The sequence below is a fragment of the Seriola aureovittata genome, chromosome 9 (genome assembly GCF_021018895.1).
Source record: "Seriola aureovittata isolate HTS-2021-v1 ecotype China chromosome 9, ASM2101889v1, whole genome shotgun sequence".
In the NCBI taxonomy this organism is placed as follows: domain Eukaryota; kingdom Metazoa; phylum Chordata; class Actinopteri; order Carangiformes; family Carangidae; genus Seriola; species Seriola aureovittata.
Genome location: NC_079372.1, coordinates 14,797,566 through 14,816,999, shown reverse-complemented (window position 1 = coordinate 14,816,999; position 19,434 = coordinate 14,797,566). Strand labels below are relative to the sequence as shown.

Here is a 19,434-nt window from a genome sequence, read left to right as displayed (position 1 = left end):
TATTTGTGTTAATGCTTTTACTTCACTAAAAAAAATGTGGTTGCTACTTGCACCAGAGATCCATATAAACAATGACAATGCTACAATTGTTAAAAGCATTGTTCTGAAAAAATGAAGTCCGTGATGTATATTGCATTGATTTCCTCTAAGAGAGCAGAATGATAATTGCACAACAAGAGGCTACAGTTGCATAATTTTAATGAGCAATGCTTTACAACTTGCAGATGGATGTACACCGGCGTGACGGGGTGTGTATTGGTTTGCAGAGGGCGCAGAGCAGCTGAGGCGGTGCTTGACAGGAGGGATCCGCTCACTCAGTCTCTGCTCTGCACTAGTTCACCGCTTCCACTCCGCCGACCTCCTGCCTCCATTTAAAGTTAACGGCCACTTTGCTTCGCATCTGAAAGCAGGATTTTTGACCGGTTGTTGTGCTGCACCACGACGATATCAACAAAGACCAACAACGCGAGCGGCGACAGAAAGGTAAACGACTCTCAAAAACAAACAGTAATAGGTCCGTGGCTCGGCGTATTGATTGAAGTTTCAGTGCAGCTCTGAACGGCTTTCAGCTGCACACATACGGCAGTCAAATACAGGGAGGGGGGTGATTGTAGCACGTTGTGTTTGCGCTGCTGTCAAGAAATTGCATTATAATCCAAGGAAATGCATCTGGTAACTGGCGGCTTTCAGCCAGTTTTGTATTTTTTTTTTTTAGAAAAGCGAAAGTGCTGCAGATAGTCGTGTGTTAATAACAGAGCTATTCACAACAGCCGAACAACAACCAACTGACTGGGTAGATCTATTGCATTTCAATGCGGTCCTCTGCCTTCTTTTGAACCCTCACAAACATGCATCAATCAGTTGCCTTTGCAGTGTCTGACGGTTGTTAATGTCAGACTGCTTAAGTTGCCAGCTTCAGGGGGACACCTTCTCTCAGTCTGGGCTATTTAGAGAAATGAGCTTTTCATCTGTCAACAGTACAGACTAGTGAGCATTCAGGGGTATTTTAACTATTTGGGGTGTAGTGTCTCAAGATACTTAAGTGTAGTGGTCTCCACTATATGTGTTACTTAAACTTCCCGACACATGGTACAACTTAATACGTCACTAGTACCATGAGCAAACTGTTTTGTAATGTTATTGGCCTCCGTTTGATAGGATCTTATCTGAGTAACTCCCACCTGAGATTGTGTGTGTTGCGGGATATGGTGCTATACCGGTGGGCTCAGTGAAACCTCAAGACACCACAGAGGGTTTTCTGCGTGTTTTTGTTGTTGTTGTTGTCTGGGACAGCAATATCCTCTATGGTGTGAGGTAGATGATGGTGGGAATTGCTGGGCACTGTCACAGATGTGTGATCATTGTTTACTCGAAGCTCCAGTTTTGCTGTCAATTTAACTGGAAGTGGTGGTGAGTACGACTTTCAGCCGTCATGCTAACTGGAAAAACAAACCATACAGGAAAGTCTTGACACTTAACATAGGTCTCTTTTTTTTTGCCTGAACTCTCAGCTTTTGATCCACTTCCTGGCCGAGCTATGTGTTCATTTCTACCAGGTCATTTCAAGTTGGAGTCTCAGTGGTATAACATTTGTTTCTAGCTGCAAGGGAGTTTTCAGGCACGGACAATCAATACTGCAGCCAGGTCAATTGTCCCATTGTTAATGTTTACATCAGGCTAGAGGCTGTAAATGAACTAGAATTTGAGAAATGGTATTAATGCCTTTTGTTTACAGGCTATTTCACTTCTCATTTAGCCATCACTTCCTTCATTACATCATCACTGGTCTGTCTAAATCCTGTATCAAAGACTATGATTTTAACCCATTTGGCTTTTTTAGGTGAACTGTCAGAAGTCAGTACTTTCTTATCACATCATAGAAGTGATTAGAATTTGCCTCATTCATTCATATTTAACATAACAATTCACAAAGCAAAAATGATAGTATGTATTTTAGTTCATTCTGAAGACTCTGGGTCCCTGAATTACTGACCTGACAGTGGACAATACTATATGATTGTGTTTCAGAGCGAATCATTGAAAAATGTGACATTTAATGTTTCATTTTCAGTTGTGGATAGATGTGGGTGAACCAGGCGAGACTCCCTGATACATGCAAACACTTACACCATAAAAGCAGTGTGGCTGTTTTATGACAGCATGCACCCTTACAAGTCCAGGCAGGTTTGAGGTTTTTTTTTTTTTTTTTAACACAGCATGGTGTTCTACAAGGCTGCCTCCACACCAAAAAGCTATTATATAAGTCACATTCAAGTCTGAACTCAGAGTGATGGGCAGTCCACACTTTGATGCTGGGGAGTGAGCAAAGCCTCGCCTACATTTTCCAAGAAATCTATGATTCATACTGTGGTGAATGTCTTTTGTTTTTTTCAGTTTTTTTTGCCTGATTTACAATCTCTGTTTATTGTGTTCAGTTTCTCTGGAGTGTTACTACTGACCGGAGCCTGGTTTACTGTGCATACCATTCAATTCTTCAAATATTACCTTACATTAGTAGTCAAGGGGAAGCCCCATTTTAACAGCATGCTCAAATGTGACCATGTCATTACTTTTGACCCTGCATTTGCATCATTACACAACAGCTTTATTCAGTGGATGAATCTTATACTCACCAGATGCATTTGATCTACCCAAAGAAAAATCCCCTGATTCTGGACCATGCTATGTGTAACATCATTTAAAAATAAAAAACATATTCCTGCCTGGGTGCTTTCAACAATAGAGTTGCAACTTCAGTATATCTGCCAATACTACCCTGATACTATACTGAACTACTAAAGTGAAGATAAAACAACCAGGGAAGTAGTGGTTACAGGCTGTAGCTCTAGGATACATAAATGTGAAAAAGTGGCTTTTTTTGCTCTAGTAGTTTCACTAAGTAAGTAACTTTTTGCTCGGACCGTAAAGTGACCCCTTGAGCAAACAGTCCATTTATAGTAAGGGAGTATTCCCCTGTTCATGCAATGAGTCACAGTAGCATCTGCATGTAGAATGCGATTTAGAGTGTGGCCTTTGGTTTTGAAGGCCAAACGAGGCTCATGGCGTGGGAGGAGGTGGAGCTGCAGGGGGAAGACTCACAGCTACTGACTGGGCTCCCCCGTCCCTGAGCTGGCTGCCTCCCTCTCTGCCTCCTCCTACCTGTTAGTCACCCGTGGCAGCGCTCTGACGGAGAGCAGCTGATGGAGGGAAACACTTTCCACAGCAACCAAGCATGTCCGTCCTCCCCCTTCTGTTAACCTGATGCAATCTGCACACTCGTCAGTGAAGAGAATTGTTGTAGTTTCAGGAGGAAAACAAATGCCCAACATTAGATGTAGACTTCAGCCTCTATTGAAAGAACCTACGCAGTGTTTTCCAACCACATAATGACGGAGTCAATGGCTTGCACCCTGCAAGTGTTGCAAAACAGCAGATTTCCTTGACACAAGGCGTGGGTGTTATGACAGCTTGCACAAACACTAGCCTCCATGGAAAAAGGTCATCCCCAAGTATACCTTGAAATGATTCTTGTGAAAAGAGTGTTTTATGGTTGTTGACAGTTTTATATCGAGACATTATGGGTTCATAATTAAATGCATGGCATGTGTGAATGCCAACTGAACTGCCCACTCTAATCCTCCAATTATTTCACTGTGTGAATTTTTATAAAGCAGTTGATTTGGCGTTTTTCAGATGAGTGGTCAGAAGTAAAAGCAAGTGTCAGGCTCTAGACAGATGGTTTTTCAGAGGTTTATGGGGGAGTAGATGTTGCTTTCACAAGCTGTTTCTACTTGAAAAACCACTTTAACATGTAAATTGTCCTTTACTTCTTTTCGAAGAACCAGTAGTGGCGATGAGTCAGAAGGCTGCAGATTTTCTGCATTTCTGCCCCAAACATGTGCTGCATCATTTATTCTGTACTGATTATATGGAGCGACATTTTCTTCAAACAGAATAATACTTCAGACTGCCTGTCAGTAGTGCGAACCAAAGTAAATGGAAATGAATTATGGTTATGTGACTCTTGCTGGTGCACATTTAAATCTCTCTCATGTCTACACAACAGAGACTGTACCACATAAATGTTTCTAGAGAGAAACATCAACAGTTCCCTAATAAAGCATCTACCATTTAACTTAAGCCCAGCTGTGTAACCTTATTGAGAGGTAGGCCAGAAACAGTTAGTCACATGGTTTGTATTAAGTTTTAACAAGCCACAAACATTCCTGAAACCTGCTGAAAAATTTATACTTGCTTCAGTAGGCTCATTTAGATTGCTTTTCAAAACTCCATCCCATGTTAGAGAGTGGAGACAACTGGCTCACCATATATTACACTATTCATCTCTTTTCCTCTAAGTGCAGGGAATGCCTCTTCCTTCATGTTCTGACTGGTCCTGATTCCAACTCTGCATTGTGTATGCAAATCATTATCTAATCAGGAAGTGAGGAATCAGATTACTCAGATAGGCTCCAGATCTTGTTGAACCAGACAATAATGATGATGGTACTCGGTTGGTAAGGAGACAAAAGACGCTGCTTGTGACATCGCGTTCCTCTGGAAAGGATAAAAATGGGAAAGGAAAAATAACGCCCATGAGTTATGTAAAATAAGAGGTGTGTTTTATGTGCAAATAAACCTCAGAGGCCTATTTTTAGTTTATTTAGAAGACAGTGTTTGAGGATGGAGTCAGGAGCATATTTTTAGAATAAACAGTTTTAGGCCTGTAATCAGGTGACATCAGTGACAGATGGCTTTTCACGATTCCTTCATGTGTCACTTCGCTGTCGATACAGACCTAGCCCACCTGATCGGCAGCATAAACACAACTGCTAGGCAACGCTGCTGACCTTTTGAGGGAATTAAGTGAGGACAGTGTGAACCTTTCACAGTCTAAAGAGAGCAAATGGATCCAAATCACATGTTAAGAGTGGGTGGTTTTTTTCAGATTATTTCATTTATTTTTCTCAGTACGTTCTTTGTCCTTTAAGTGCTCAGATTTTCTGTTCAGTGCGGGCAGCCGTCACTGATACCTTCGCTGGCTGCACTTTAATGTGTGATAACACCTGGGGACAACAGTGTGAACAACACATCAACATTCATCAGCCTGGACTGAAAACCACCACACTGTCTTTAATCTGCTTTACTTTTGTATTTGTGTATTTGATGATAGAATGGTATTGATATAAAATATAAATATCAGAATGTGCATTTAACTCTTAAAGGCTGTTACACCATGTTCACTATGTTTTTCTTTTTCTATTTTAAACTCTTTCCCCTTTTAATTCCTTCAGTAACAATCACATTGTTTAGAGGGGAATTACCGGAATTACTCCTGGGTACTTGGTTCTAAGCCAGCAGACTGGCCTTTAAGGACCATGTTTTTCCAAGTTTTAGTTCCTGAAGTGCACATCATGACTACTCACCATTTTCCAAAGCATGCTGTAGAGCTTCTGAAGCTTACTTTCTTCCTTTCCATTACAGCCTTCTGTTGTCATTCATATGAATATGGTATTAAAATCACTTAGCAGACTATTTACACTTTCTCGACTCATGCACTCCAACAGAGTAGTGTAAAGAGTGTATTTATTGTTTTCACAGGTCCATCAACATTTCATGGTAATGCAAGTAAAGTGCAGATTGATTTAGAAAGTCTCCTCTGCAATACCTGATAATGGTGATATAGTTTAGACAAAACCTAATGCACTGTGATGGACTGTGATGGATTACACAGCTCAGACAAGTTTTAAGATTAATACATTGAATAAAATCTGAAACTCTACAGCTTGGATTGCAAAACATGTTGCAGTGAAGCCCAAAGTATAAATCATGCAAAGTGAGATTTTGGTTGAACTGATTATAAGATAATGGTAAATGGTGAAACACAGTGTAAAAGGTAGAAGTGTAACAAGTAGAGAAGAGTCATGTCAGTTTCTCAGTAATATCTGCCTAGTGTTAGCTCTCATTAGCCACCATAAGCTACTGTAGCAACAATATGTTTTAAGTGCAATATGCCCTTTGTCTGTCTTAACTTGTTTTCTGTTTGCACTGATCAGGAGTAGCACTCTTAATTTAGTTGTTTATTATGTACAACGACAACAAAGACTTTCTATTCTATTCTATTCTATTAGAATTCTATCTATACCCTTGCGAGTATTAAGTAGAGCATATTTTCACTTATTAACTCGTAATTAATTGTATTTGTAAATTGAAAAATTTGTTAATTTATCTTTAAGATCTTAGGATCTTGGTTTAACACAATTAGTAGCTCTTAAATGTGCCTCTTACCGTGAAAGGAATGCATTACTGGAACATTAAAGCATGTGTGCCATTTCTTGATGCTTATTATGAAAGACTTACCCGGAAAGATCACATTTATAACGTAATTGCAATACATATTGATTATCAGCTGCATTAGACTCTCTACAAATTCTGTATTGATCTATGTCTATATCTCTTATTGCACCATTTGATTGGCATGCATCTGCGAAAGCAACATCAAACAGGATGTGAGGCAATTTTCTCCCCTCTATTAACTAGTTTGTCCTCTTTCCTTCATTGATTAATGAACTCTACATTTATCTGTTTGTTTTCCTGTCATTAGGGAATCTCCTTCCATTATGTCATAACTGCATCTTTGCGTCTGATGAAACCATTCACAACAAACCAACCAAATGTTCATCCAAATGCCATGCTTCTGACTTCAGAGCAACATGCATAACAAATTTTTACTGCGATAAGCTCCAAGCTTCAGGCTCACTTTCAGCCTTGAACGACATTTATGTCTCTTCCTTTTGTTTGAAGGGGACGTCCCCTGAGAAGCCAATTTGGTTTTTCGACCTCTCCACAAGATATTATTGTTTATCGCTGCATTTTAACGCTTCATTGTACTCTCTTGCTAAACTGAACCAAACACTCCTCACATCTGGTATTTTATCAATCTTATATGGGCCACTGAGCGTATGGAAAGAGATTTTGGGTGCAGAGAATCCCTAGAGTTGAAGTATCATGGGTACCTGTAGCCTGATATAATTGCTACCAGACTTTTGGCCCAGTTTTAAGCGGGTAGTCACATTATAATGACGGTGTGAGATTTAAAATAAACACAGTAGTGATAAAGTAGACTTGACAAAGTTGTTCATGTTTGGCAATGACGCTGCATTTCAGTGCATCGTAGAAGGAAAAAGTGACATCTGCATGCTTGTTTAGAAAAGTCTGTGGGTTTATGAACATGGACCACAATGACATATAAAAATGGTTGGTCATATAAACATACTTTAATATTTCATTGTGTTCATCAAAAGGCAAACAGTACAGTGTTGACTGTGGCTGTTCTGCACGGCTCTACACATCCTTGCTTTACACTCAGTGTTGGGATGTTGAGTGTGAATCTCCCTGTCTGCGATCATGGATTAGTACAGTGTGAAATGGAAGATGCTATCTTTTGCTTGCAGCCATGCTTTTATGTTTTACAAAGAAGCAGGCTACTGTGCACCCACCTTCTGTTTTCTCTGCCTCTGTGTCTCACTGTTCCTCTCGCCTGTGCACAGGCAGGCAGTTAGTGCAGAAGCAGGCACCATGTCCACCCCCACAAACCCAGAGGTGAAGGAACTGAACCCTGTCGACTTTATCCAGCTACAGCAGTACATTGAATGTGAGTACAGACAAGCAAGCGGGCGGGCAGGCAGCTTTCTCAGCAGCAGCACCCCCCCCCCACCCCCCCAACTTCCACCCACACACACACTCATTTATACTCGCTCATGGTTTTTCGCATCTAGAAGAGGTAACAGTCTGTCACCTTCTGCATTTTTGTAAAGAAGGCATGCACATGTTTTGTTGTTCTTCAGATGAATCTATATTCATTATTCAATCATATGTGTACATGATATTTCACAAATGTGGACTGAAAACTGTCGAATACAATATATAATGTATGAAAAATCAATGTTTGAGAACTACCCACATATACTAGGAGTACATGTGTATCCCTGTGTGACCTGTGTGCCTTTTGCTTCCAGACTGCAGCTTGAAGGTGAAAGACGTGCTGAGGGAATTCGATGCAGATGGCAGTCTGGCCCGGCACAGACATGGAGAGGTAAGGGGACGATGTGTCCTGGTGTCCAACATCAGGTCCGCTCCTCCAAAACTCGCTCATAGTGATGCCAGCTATGAGGCACATAACTGAACTTAATTATCGCTCTCAGTGGAGCAGTTCAGTGAGAAATGAGCATGTGATTTATGTATATTGGGCAGTTATTAATTGTCCTACGCTGATTAATTAGATTCAAACCCATTGATCATGATGATTAAGCTGTCCATGAAAAATATCTTCAGCACATTCAAGCTGGGTTGCAAATGTAAATTACCTCCTTAGTTTTGCCCACGCAGCAAGGCCCTGCCGAACTGAGTGCTGGCTGCATTGTGAGCTCAGATGTGATTGAAAAAAAAGGTCTTTACAATACTGTACATCAGTGGCTGACACTGCAGACTCGTTTGTGCAGGAAGTACATGCAGTCATTTCTGATGGATTGGCTACATACAGTTTAGTTAGATAATTGGAAGGAAATGTTGATTTTTATAATGGAAGAAAACACAAATACTGTCATAAAATAGCTTATGAGTGACACAACACAATGCCTTATTATCTGTTGTAAATATTGCTGTGTGTGCAATAATGATGCTGGTTTCTTTCCGTTTTCTTGGTCCTTTTTCGTTCATTTCTATTTGTGGTCTGGCTGCCTTGCAGTGACATTATTTATTACTGGGGCAGCTTTGCAGCGTATCAACCAGGGAAATGGAATTATGTCAACAAGAAATGGGTTTGTGGTTCAGCATTACCAAGGGACTACTGCTTGTTAGCCCTGTAGCATATTATCACGTGAGAAATCTTGAATCACTAGTTTGTTTTTTGTTAAATGTTATTGTCACATGAAAACTGTGAAAACTCTCCATTTTTGGTGACATATTTTTACCTCTAAATGACGGATAAATGGTTCTGAGATATATCTAGGGCTTTTGAAAGCCGTTCAACACCAGCGTGATACACTTAGATGATCAAGCTCATAACAAGAAGTGTGTTTTTCTAAGAAAAAGACACATATCAGATACAAGATTTTTCACACGGAAGATACCATGTGAGAAGAGGTGATTTTTTAAAAATGCAGAAGTTAACATGCACAACAGATACACCAAGACACTCAATTTCATTGTAGAAGTCACAGTACCGCCGTAAACAAAAATGCCTCTCCCATTCATTTTTTTTCCCAGTGCATCAATGAAGAAGGCTTTCGTCTGTTCCTGAAGACTTATTTAGAAGTGGAGGACTTCCCTTTGGCCCTCTGCCAGCGACTCTTCCGTTCCTTCCAAAACTCTGAACCCACCCAGGAAGACAGTGCCAGTAAGATTATACACCATGTGTTAACACAACTCACTGTCTCCACCGTCATTTGTAGCAGGTCCATATCGATTTACACCATGGTTTGGCATACATTCATTTATCACTGCATGCCTGTGTGGTACTGGATGTGCAGATATGGTGACTAGAGCCCCCCTCTTCTCGCTCTCTCCTGTAGAGGAGGTCTTTCTGAAGGACGTTTCATGTTACTTCTCTCTGCTAGAGGATGGCCAGCCCAGGGACAAGCTGGAGTGTGAGTTGGTTATTTCTTTTCTGCCCAAAATAATTTGAGTGATGACTCGGTCCAGCACTTCCACTTTCATTTCCCCTCTCTCTTTAGTTGCTTTCAAACTCTATGACAGAGATGGCAATGGAGTCCTCGACAGCTCTGTAAGTTACTGAGAAAATCTTCTTAAGGTGTGATTGTAAATGAACCTATCATACCAACCGCATTTCTAGAACAAGTGTTTTTTTTACATTTTAAACAGGAAGTGGATAGGATCATTGCTCAGATGATGCATGCTGCAGAATACCTTGGCTGGGATGTGTCAGAGTTGAGGCCGGTAAGTCCCACAGTCTCGACTCTGAAATATAAACGTCCCGGAACTGTACTTTCAGCTTTGAGAATATAGTAAATGCACATTTGCTAGCACAAGATATCCTTTATGATGTTATCTATAGGGCACCACTTGTTACTCATTTGCCAGGGTTGCGTCATCGCACCTGTAAAATTCATAAATTCCCATGCAAGAGCAGTTTCAGAAAACATATGGCCTTTTCAAGTAATAGAAAATATGTGTGCTGACTGGATAATAACAACCAAATATCATTTCATCAGGTTCTGAAGGACATGATGACAGCAATTGATGCTGACAGCAGCGGCACAGTGTCTCTGGAGGAGTGGGTGGAGGGAGGCATGAACAACGTTCCCTTGCTGGTCTTGTTGGGTCTCAAGGTGCTTTTATAGCAGCATGTTTCTCTTTTCATTAAGCGTTGGCTCCAAAAGCCGAGCTCAGATGTATTTCATTTTGACAGCAGGTGTCTCACAAAGTGGTAAAACCTATATTCACTGCTCTTATGAAACCCTGGCCTTGCGTGCCTCTCCTCTGTCCTCTACCTCCTCCCTGTCTATAAGGGCCTTTTTGCCGACTCAGTGTTACAGGGTGTGGTAATGTCATCTCTTCTCATGCAAGCTCTGCGCCATCAGAGTGCTTTAGTGTTTTCCATTTACTCGGCACAATCGGTGCCCACATTTCACAGTGCTTGCATAAAATGGCAATCTTTGGCTGATGCACCATATTTGAACAAAATAAATGTATCATTTCAATATTGGGCGTGCACATAAAAATGGTTTAATTAAATCGAGGATAGATCAGTTTTGTGTTATGGGTGTTGCTGAATGTGTTGCCAAGAATATAAATGCCACTTACTGTTGGACTGCAGTTCACAGTGGCAGAATAAAACCATGAACTGGACTCTGTTACTGGGTTTGGCCTCTACAACAATGCGAGGGACTTCCCCTCAGGCTATTTCTAGCCACCAATGGACATTTGAAGCCTGGGGTGCATGAATTCAGCCCCCTCACAGTTGCTGTGTGCTGCTTCACGGGCTGCCCGCTATGCCTCATGCAGTAAGTGATAGGCCGATTCATCATGTCACACAAAAAGCATTTCAGTGTGTAATCTGGATAAGAGCGATGGTTGCTCTGTAAACAGATTGAAAGCAACCTCATAATCTTGTGTTGAGAACTTGAGATTATAGTCAGGGTTGATTTGAATATCCACAGTGCTGCACAGTATGTCATGGTATAGAGAACCACTACATACTGAATAATCAGTAGTCTCATTAAGGCAAGGTTAGTCACGAGTTGGTGTGAAAAACAACTGTAATGTGCAAGCTTTTACCACAGTACGTTTATGAAAGGGTTTGCATAGTTTGATCCAAATTTCAACAAAGGAAACAGACGTAAGTTTCTTTTGTTCTCTTTTTTTGTTTAGTTTTCTCAAAATGCAAATGAGTTTGCACAATAACACAGATCTTCAAGCATGTCGTCTGCTCTTTCTTGCATTGCCATCTTCAAATTGCTCCTTCAACAACCAGATGACCCAGAAGGATGGGCAGCACCTTTGGAGGATGAAACATTTCAACAAGCCTGTTTACTGCAACGTGTGTCAGAGCATGCTGCTGGGCCTGAGGAAGCAAGGGCTGTGCTGCACCTGTGAGTACCCTGAGAACTCACCAGCAGAGGGCGACACTGCAGTGACATTTATCACTGGAAGTGTAGTGTCAGTATGGTCAATACTGAGAATTACAGGATCTTTTTTCAGATGAATACCCCTCAGCTTTACATTTGACAGGGCGACGTGTTTATATAAACATCATATGACAGCTGGGTTATGTATCTTCTTTTGCAGGCTGCAAATACACAGTCCACGGGCGCTGCGCTAACAAGAACCCCGCCCCCTGCACCAGAACGTATGTGAAGTCAAAGAAAGAAACAGGGGTATGCTTTTGTCTCCATGACAACATTTACAGTGATACTCGCTAAATTTACAGTGACACGGACTACATTGGACTTTATCCTGTGTGTGAATGTGCTCTTCTGTGGATGTTAAAATATTCATCCCACATTTCAGGTTCCAGCGCACGACTGGGTGAGTGGGAACTGTGACTCGAGGAAATGTGATAAATGCCAGAAGAAGATCAAGAGCTTCCAAGGCTTAACGGGCAAACACTGTGTGTGGTGTCACACGATGGTGAGGAACTTCTTAATGTGAGACTGTGCTTTTTGGTCATGACCCAATCTGGTTCAATTGCCTGATTGTAGGCCGTGTACCCATGATGCTTTGGGTTCAAATCCAATCTTGTGGGCCTTTATTCCTCCTGTCTCTCATCTCATTCAATGCAACAGAAATGCAAGAATCTTGTTAAAGGATAAATTCAGATTCTGTCCATCATCACTGTTGTGCTGGCAGTTTATGTAATGTGTGACTGTTTGTGTTTTACAGTGTCACGATGACTGTGCAGACCAAGAGCCGACAGAGTGTACCTGTGGGCCGCTCCGAGACCATATCCTGCCTCCATGGGCAATATATCCTGTTATAAAGGTACAGAATTATCCTCGGGCTCCTCTCAAGAACATGTACAGTACAAACAGTGCCTGTGACACCTACGCAATAACATAACATCAGCCCAGGGCTGTCTCTTGTTGTTGGTAAACCCTTCTCACCTGTGTGGCATTTTGACAGGTACAGTGTGTAGAGATTTTCTTTGTTCTCAAAAGGCGAGAAAGACATTACATATCCTCTTGTTTATTCAATCTATACTTTTGTCTTCCTCCCTAAAGGAGAGAACAAACAATGTAAAGAATGGCTGCTCGGGTTCAACAGATGACAGCGAGCTTAATACTACTCCTGATGGACAAGTGCTTCAGGTATTATTCTGCCTTGTGAGGGTTTTTATCAATACTTAATATTTATAAACTGACATCTTAGTTGGCCAGATTCCTTGGTTAAGGAAAAATATACTCAATATACAATATTATACAATAAACTCAGTATGTAAACATTTTATCCTATGTAATACCTCATTTCCATACAACAGATCAGCCCCGTGTCAAAGACTCATCCTCTTCTAGTGTTCGTAAACCCTAAAAGTGGGGGCAAGCAGGGAGAAAGGTGAGTCCAAAAAAATACATTCATGGAGAAATACATGTCTGATACATGCCCAGTGTTTAGCCTGGTTTTATGTATTTCAGAGTCCTGCGTAAATTTCAGTATTTACTGAATCCACGGCAGGTATACAACCTTTCAAATGGTGGACCGGGACCAGGGTGAGTCATCAGTGCAACAGTTTATTGTCAAAGTGAAATGGAAGTGAAATTAATTTCTATGAATTTTATTTTAAAAGTATCAGATTGTTTCAAACCACTTTGTCCTAAATATGTCTCTGTGTCATGCTCTGCTGTTATATTTGTCATCACCTTTCTTTCTTTCAGACTGAGTTTCTTCAGAAATCTGCAGGACTACAGGATCTTGGTGTGCGGGGGAGACGGCACAGTTGGTTGGATTCTGGACGCAATAGGTGAGACTGTTTGCGTCAAACTCTATGAAAGGCGTATGCGAGCTTCTGGTGAAAATCATTGTGATGCACTTCTCCTTCCCTTTTCCCTCTTCTTGCAATCAGACAAAGCCAATCTGCTGGAACGGCCACCTGTTGCTGTGCTTCCTCTGGGAACAGGAAATGACCTTGCGCGATGTCTTCGATGGGGAGGAGGTGAGAAAATGTTACTTGATTATGAAAATAATGAAATGGTCTGCTGCATATGTTCTGTTGCTGTGTGGGTTTGTTTGCTTAATTGTGCTTCATCAAAGCAGAAGTTCTCCAATTTGCTTTTTGTTTTTTTTTGTTTGTGCACACAAAGGTTCGCAGTCATGTTGGTCCTCTTTGTTTGTTTCCACTCAACAGGATATGATGGCGAGGATTTGAGTCGTATTCTTAAAGACATTGAGGGGAGCTCTCAGGTGCTGATGGACCGCTGGAGTGTGCAGGTCATCACAGATGAGAATCAGGAGAAGGGAGACCCAGTGCCATATGAAATCATCAACAACTACTTCTCTATTGGAGTTGTGAGTCTCTCATTATAAATATATCACACAAAGGGGAAATATTTATGTTTCAGTTTTGTGTTTAGATAATTGCTTTGTTGTGTCATGTTGACAGGATGCCTCCATTGCACACCGGTTTCACACAATGAGGGAGAAACATCCCCAGAAATTCAACAGCAGGTATGCCATTAACTGCCATTAACCATTTTCAGTTTCTAGGGCATGAACAGCAAACAAACAATTAAATATGTCCTGCATATAGTATTACACAGTATAACAGTTGCAGAGCTGGGGCGTACTATTTCATCTTATGTCTTCGGCTTTAGGAAAAAAAGCTGTATTTTTTTTTTCCTTCTTACAACAACTTTTTTTTTTTAAAAGCTGAAAAAAAACTGAATGCAGGTGGCAACAGCAGGTGGTGGTCTGTGGTGGCAAGTGTCTCCTCCTCCTCCTCCTCCTCCTCCTTCTTCTAAAGAGCTGTGTGCGCTGAAAGGAGAAAACGTTGTGTGAAAGTAAAATTTCACTTAAACCTGAAAGGCACACTTCTATATGTCTGCAGAATGAAGAACAAGCTGTGGTATTTTGAATTTGCAACTTCAGAAACCATCTCTGCTTCCTGCAAGAAACTGAACGAAAGCCTAACAATCGAGGTGAGAGCACAGCACCAGTGTTAGCAGCATTGCAAGTGTGCATTGAAAGAACTTTTCCCACAAACAGACCGTGCACTGATGCTTCACTTTGCTGCACCCCCTTCAGTGCTGTGGTACTCCACTGGATCTCAGCATCCTGTCTCTAGAGGGAGTTGCTGTACTTAACATTCCCAGCATGCACGGTGGCTCCAACCTTTGGGGGGAGACCAAAAAAGGGGACACAAAGGGAGTGACGAGTCAGGAAGAGCCAGAAGTGATTGTCGACCCAGAAATCCTGAAAGTGACTTCCCAAGGTATTTTGTCTTTGATGTCCACTCCACAGAATAATGATTTTAAACCAGAGAGTTAAGGAGATTATCAGAAGTCTGGCTTTAAACTGCAGCAGTCAGTATTTTTGTGCCACTATGATGGAGACATCGGGTCGTCTGTTTGTCCATCCGGTCGTCCGTCCCATTCTTGTGAATGCAATATCTCAGCCTTGAAGGAATTTCTTTAAGTTTGGAACAAATTAGATTTTAGTGGTCAAAGGTCACAAAACACATTTTAGGCCATAATTCATAAGTAATTATGACATAATGTCACTCAAATATCCAAAAGGATAAAATGTTGAATTGATGACATTTAATATTGAAAAGGTCAAAGGTCAACTTCACTGTTCTGCAAATACACTTAATACATTTCATTAAATTCCTTCACCACACTTGTCAATACATATATTATATGAGTCTGGACAGACGTGGATCTGAACTGCAGTTTTAAACTTGACTGGTTGGCGGAAGCAAACAAAGGTGATGCAGTAATTCCAGTTTTTATGTCAACAATTAATCAGTTGACTATGTGATGTGTGCAAGAGGCTGCACATAGTAATGAACCCAAACTCCATCACTTCCCTCATCTACATGAAGCCTTTTAACTTCTCTCAGCTCATTGTTTTGGCTTTACAGCCTGCAGACTCCAGGCTCATCAACCCCATTTCCAGCTGCAGACGGCAAGTATTTTTAGTAGAGAAGCCGTGATAAACCCACTGCCCGTGTGACCTGTCCACCACCCAGGCAGAGCTAAAAGGAGGGTAACACTGGGGTAACATTAGTCAAGTGGACACAAACAGGAGCACATGTAAAGGCCATTGCTGTTCTGTGTCTGCTGGATCGGTACACAGGCAACTGTTTACCTAAACAACTTTATAAGGTGACAATATGTCCATGTTGTGTATTCTGTGGCTAAAAAATGAATGTAGCTTTACAGTAAGAAGGCAACTGACACAAAACTTTAAAGGCATTAAATGAAACTGGCTTCCATTGCTCTGATTTGATTGTGTTTTCATGTTGTTGTGGTATTTATATCTGCAGTCGTTGATTTTTCTGGACACTTGAGGGAAGGATCTTTTAAGTTTACATGGCAACTTATTAGCAAACATTTTCCTAATTACACATCTGGCAGACACAGAGCAACATTATCATTCACCTGGAGTCGTGTTTGTGTCCACCTGGTGAATGTAAGTCCAGTATTCACTCTGCTTTTCAGTCTGATTTTGCCCTCTTCCAACTGAGGGAAATATCTGGTTCTTTAGCTGCTAAATGCTCCGCCATGTTCACCGGCCTGTCTCTGCGTCTGCCTGGTGTTTGGTGCTGAGCAGGTAGTGGGCAGCGGGTTTATCAGGGCCTTTTTACTGAGAACAGCTGCCTGCTGCTTCTGGAAACAACATTCACATACAAGTGATCCATTGTTAATATAAAAAATGTTGATCATCGCCTCTTTGACTTGTTACACCTGTATTTTCAGTATAAGCATAAATGTATTTAGTGATGTTTGTACGTAATGTATTTATAAGTGTCACTTTATTTGATTCTGACAGTATGTTGACTGATATATGGTTCTCTCTCAGACTGAACAATGTTCTTCCTCTGAGCACTGGATGTTCAGTGTGTCCATGTGTTCTTGTCAGATCTCAGTGACCGTCGATTAGAGGTGGTCGGCCTTGAAGGAGCCATGGAGATGGGACAGATATACACGGGCCTCAAGAGTGCCGTGAGGCTCGCCAAGACGTCACAGATCACCATCAGGTGAGAAACAGCCACACAGACATGTTCAGACTTGTCAAGCTTCGGGCTCTCGGTCATGACAATGGCTTGTAGTTGACTTTGATCACCAGCTGAGGGTGATCGATCCTTAGCTGGATCTTTACATAACAATAATTATGTATGCTGGGTTTCCTTTTGGTATTTTAATGACACAGGACAGTCATTGATTTTGTTACCTGATGCATTTTGTTGATCCCTCTCTACTTTACCCTCAGGACGAAGAAAGCATTACCGATGCAGATAGATGGAGAGCCGTGGATGCAGCCTCCCTGCACGGTAAATACTGCAAACACACACACACACACACACATACACACACACACACACACACAGAATCAAACACTGTGGCTGCTTTACTGCAGACCACACATTAAATATTAAAGCTAATTTTCCCATTAGCAATATAGTTAGTGGCAATGTTTTGATTTGATTATTATGTAATTTACTGGACATTCGAATTTTATATTTCCTTTACAGATTCACATCACACACAAGAATCAAGCCAGTATGTTGATGGCTCCTCAGGCCAAATCAACTGGTTTTTTCAACTACAAATAAAACCAACTGACTACATCACCCTGTTCATTGTAAATAAAGGTCTGACACTTTTTTTTTTATATAAAATTAGTTTGAATGTGTATGTTGTAGAATAATTGCATCATAACAGTAAGGGTAACTGCTTCAAAGGTTCTGCATCTGTGTAACCTATAACCAAAGCATGGCTGTATGAATACAAACTATGGTAAGATATGTTTGCATCATGGCAAAATGAATTTAACCAAATTTACTCAGTGTTTTTATCAATACAAGACTGTCTCGCTGCCGCTGTCTCAATGCTTCACAGTCAGTGGAAATGCTGCTCTGTAGGAACTTAAAGTAAGGTTAAGGTAAAGTGAATATCATGTTTTAAAAAAAATATTCAGCTTCATGTGCCTTTACAATCTGTTCTTTATGGTTATGGCTTAGGTAGAAGATGTACAGACCACTGTGTAGACGTGCACTTTGGCCATAGACCATGTAGTATTGCTGTTTTGTTGTGGCTGTAAAGATGCTGTGAAAGCCAGATATATGTTTTATTATCAATTTGGCACTGAGAGAGAAGGATAGATGAGATTACATTTCAGTGATTTACTTTTTTTTTTTTTTCACACATTTCAGAAGATACTTGAAAGTGTTTTGGGGAACAGTAACAGGACAATCATTGCCAAAAGGGCTGCATGTTGATCCGCTGGGTGGGGTGTGGGGTGTGTGTGTGTGTGTGTGTGTGTGTGTGTGTGTGTGTGTGTGTGTGTGTTGTGTGTGTGTGTGTGTGTGTGTGTGTGTGTGTGTGTGTGCGTGTGTGTGTGTGTGTGTGCGTGTGTGTGTGTGTGTGTGTGAGGACAGAAAGCCTCTCTGCTGTACTAGTTTAGTGCAGAAAGCTTAGATTTGTTCACTTCTAACTTATAAATTATAATGACTTAGATTTGAAATTACTGGTTCAAACCTGTTTTAACATATACAGTCCTTATTTAAATGCTATATCAGTCATATCATGTCGGTATATCTGAAGGATGTTAATGTAATATGCCTGAAATAACACACTGTGTAAAGATTTAATAAATCGTCTGGGCTTCAGAAGTTGTTATGGTTTTTTTTTATACACTTAGATCCACAGTATTTGCCGACACATCTAATGCTTCACTTGTGGTAGATGTTTGTTTTTTTACCACAAGGGGGAGTCATCCACTTTTTAGTGTGTGGCCACAGATGGCTGCGATATGATCAGGTCTCACTGAAAATAATTGTCTTCTATGCCACTCTTTTAGACCTTATTTGTCATTTTAAAACTTCATCTCTTTGTTGTCAAAGAGTAGATCTGTGTCCATTTTTTCTAAGATACGTCTCAAATCTTGTCCTGTCAAGTATTTCTGAGTTATAATAATACTTTAAACTTTTAAGTTAATGGTTGGTCTGCCAGCCACAGATACTGCAATCAAAAGCTGTTTCGACAAATCATGACAACTGCCTTGATCACATATGTTTGGAAACTTTGCCAACAGCTGCTGCTCAGAGTTATCTACACAACTGTTTCCATATGAAGTAAGCCATCAATTTTAAAGTGCTATGTCCCATGTGTGCCACAGGACAGCTCAGTTTCAGTGAGGTTACATCAGGACATGTTTGAAGACATAAAAAATACTTAGCTTTTTATGATAATTTATCTAATAAGACTGTTGAACAAAAAAAGTTCAATAATAACTCATCTAACTTCTTCTCACTCATTGAAAAAAACAGAATCTATGAAAGTGCTAATGTTTTTCATTTCCAAAGTTTAAATGCTCGACACAAGCTGTCTCTTACTTCACTAAAGGTCCATTTCAGTGTGCATGTCCAGGATGTTTCAAATTTCTACATCACACTAGTAAAAGTTGAGCAGATGAACTAGTCTAGTGTCAAACTCGGCACACACATCATTCTGCGCATTGAAAGTGAAACTTCCAAGTGGAGCTACAAAAAGCAAAGACTAGTTTTTGAGTGGAGGGGGACTCCCTTTGATTCAACTGGTAATTTCTGAAATAAAACCACTACTGTATTGCTGCATCTACGACAACCAAAATGCCCGAGGTGCACCTGAAGGCAGCAGGGAGGATGCACGTCAGCGTCACTATTGGCACTCATCTGTGTCCTTCACAACGAAGTCCCCGCCTCCGGTTTATTCACAA

The 19,434-nt window shown here is 40.9% G+C and overlaps 1 protein-coding gene across 2 annotated transcripts; it reads left to right on the top strand.

Annotated features, from left to right (window-relative positions):
- Positions 1-277: 277 nt before the first annotated feature.
- dgkaa (diacylglycerol kinase, alpha a) lies at positions 278-17,878 on the top strand. Of its 2 annotated transcripts, none has more exons than XM_056385907.1 (24): positions 278-483; positions 7,555-7,654; positions 8,019-8,095; positions 9,268-9,397; positions 9,573-9,647; positions 9,735-9,784; positions 9,883-9,957; positions 10,233-10,349; positions 11,495-11,612; positions 11,809-11,897; positions 12,031-12,150; positions 12,403-12,501; positions 12,741-12,827; positions 12,998-13,071; positions 13,152-13,226; positions 13,392-13,477; positions 13,580-13,669; positions 13,862-14,022; positions 14,117-14,181; positions 14,561-14,651; positions 14,758-14,944; positions 16,597-16,714; positions 16,948-17,008; positions 17,210-17,878. In XM_056385907.1, exons 2-24 carry the CDS (start codon positions 7,579-7,581, stop codon positions 17,288-17,290), a joined length of 2,202 nt encoding a protein of 733 aa, XP_056241882.1. In that variant the 5' UTR covers positions 278-483; positions 7,555-7,578; the 3' UTR covers positions 17,291-17,878. The 2 variants fall into 2 exon arrangements, with proteins under 2 accessions (XP_056241882.1, XP_056241880.1); XM_056385905.1 differs by having other exon boundaries at positions 7,551-7,654.
- The last annotated feature ends 1,556 nt before the right edge of the window (positions 17,879-19,434 follow it).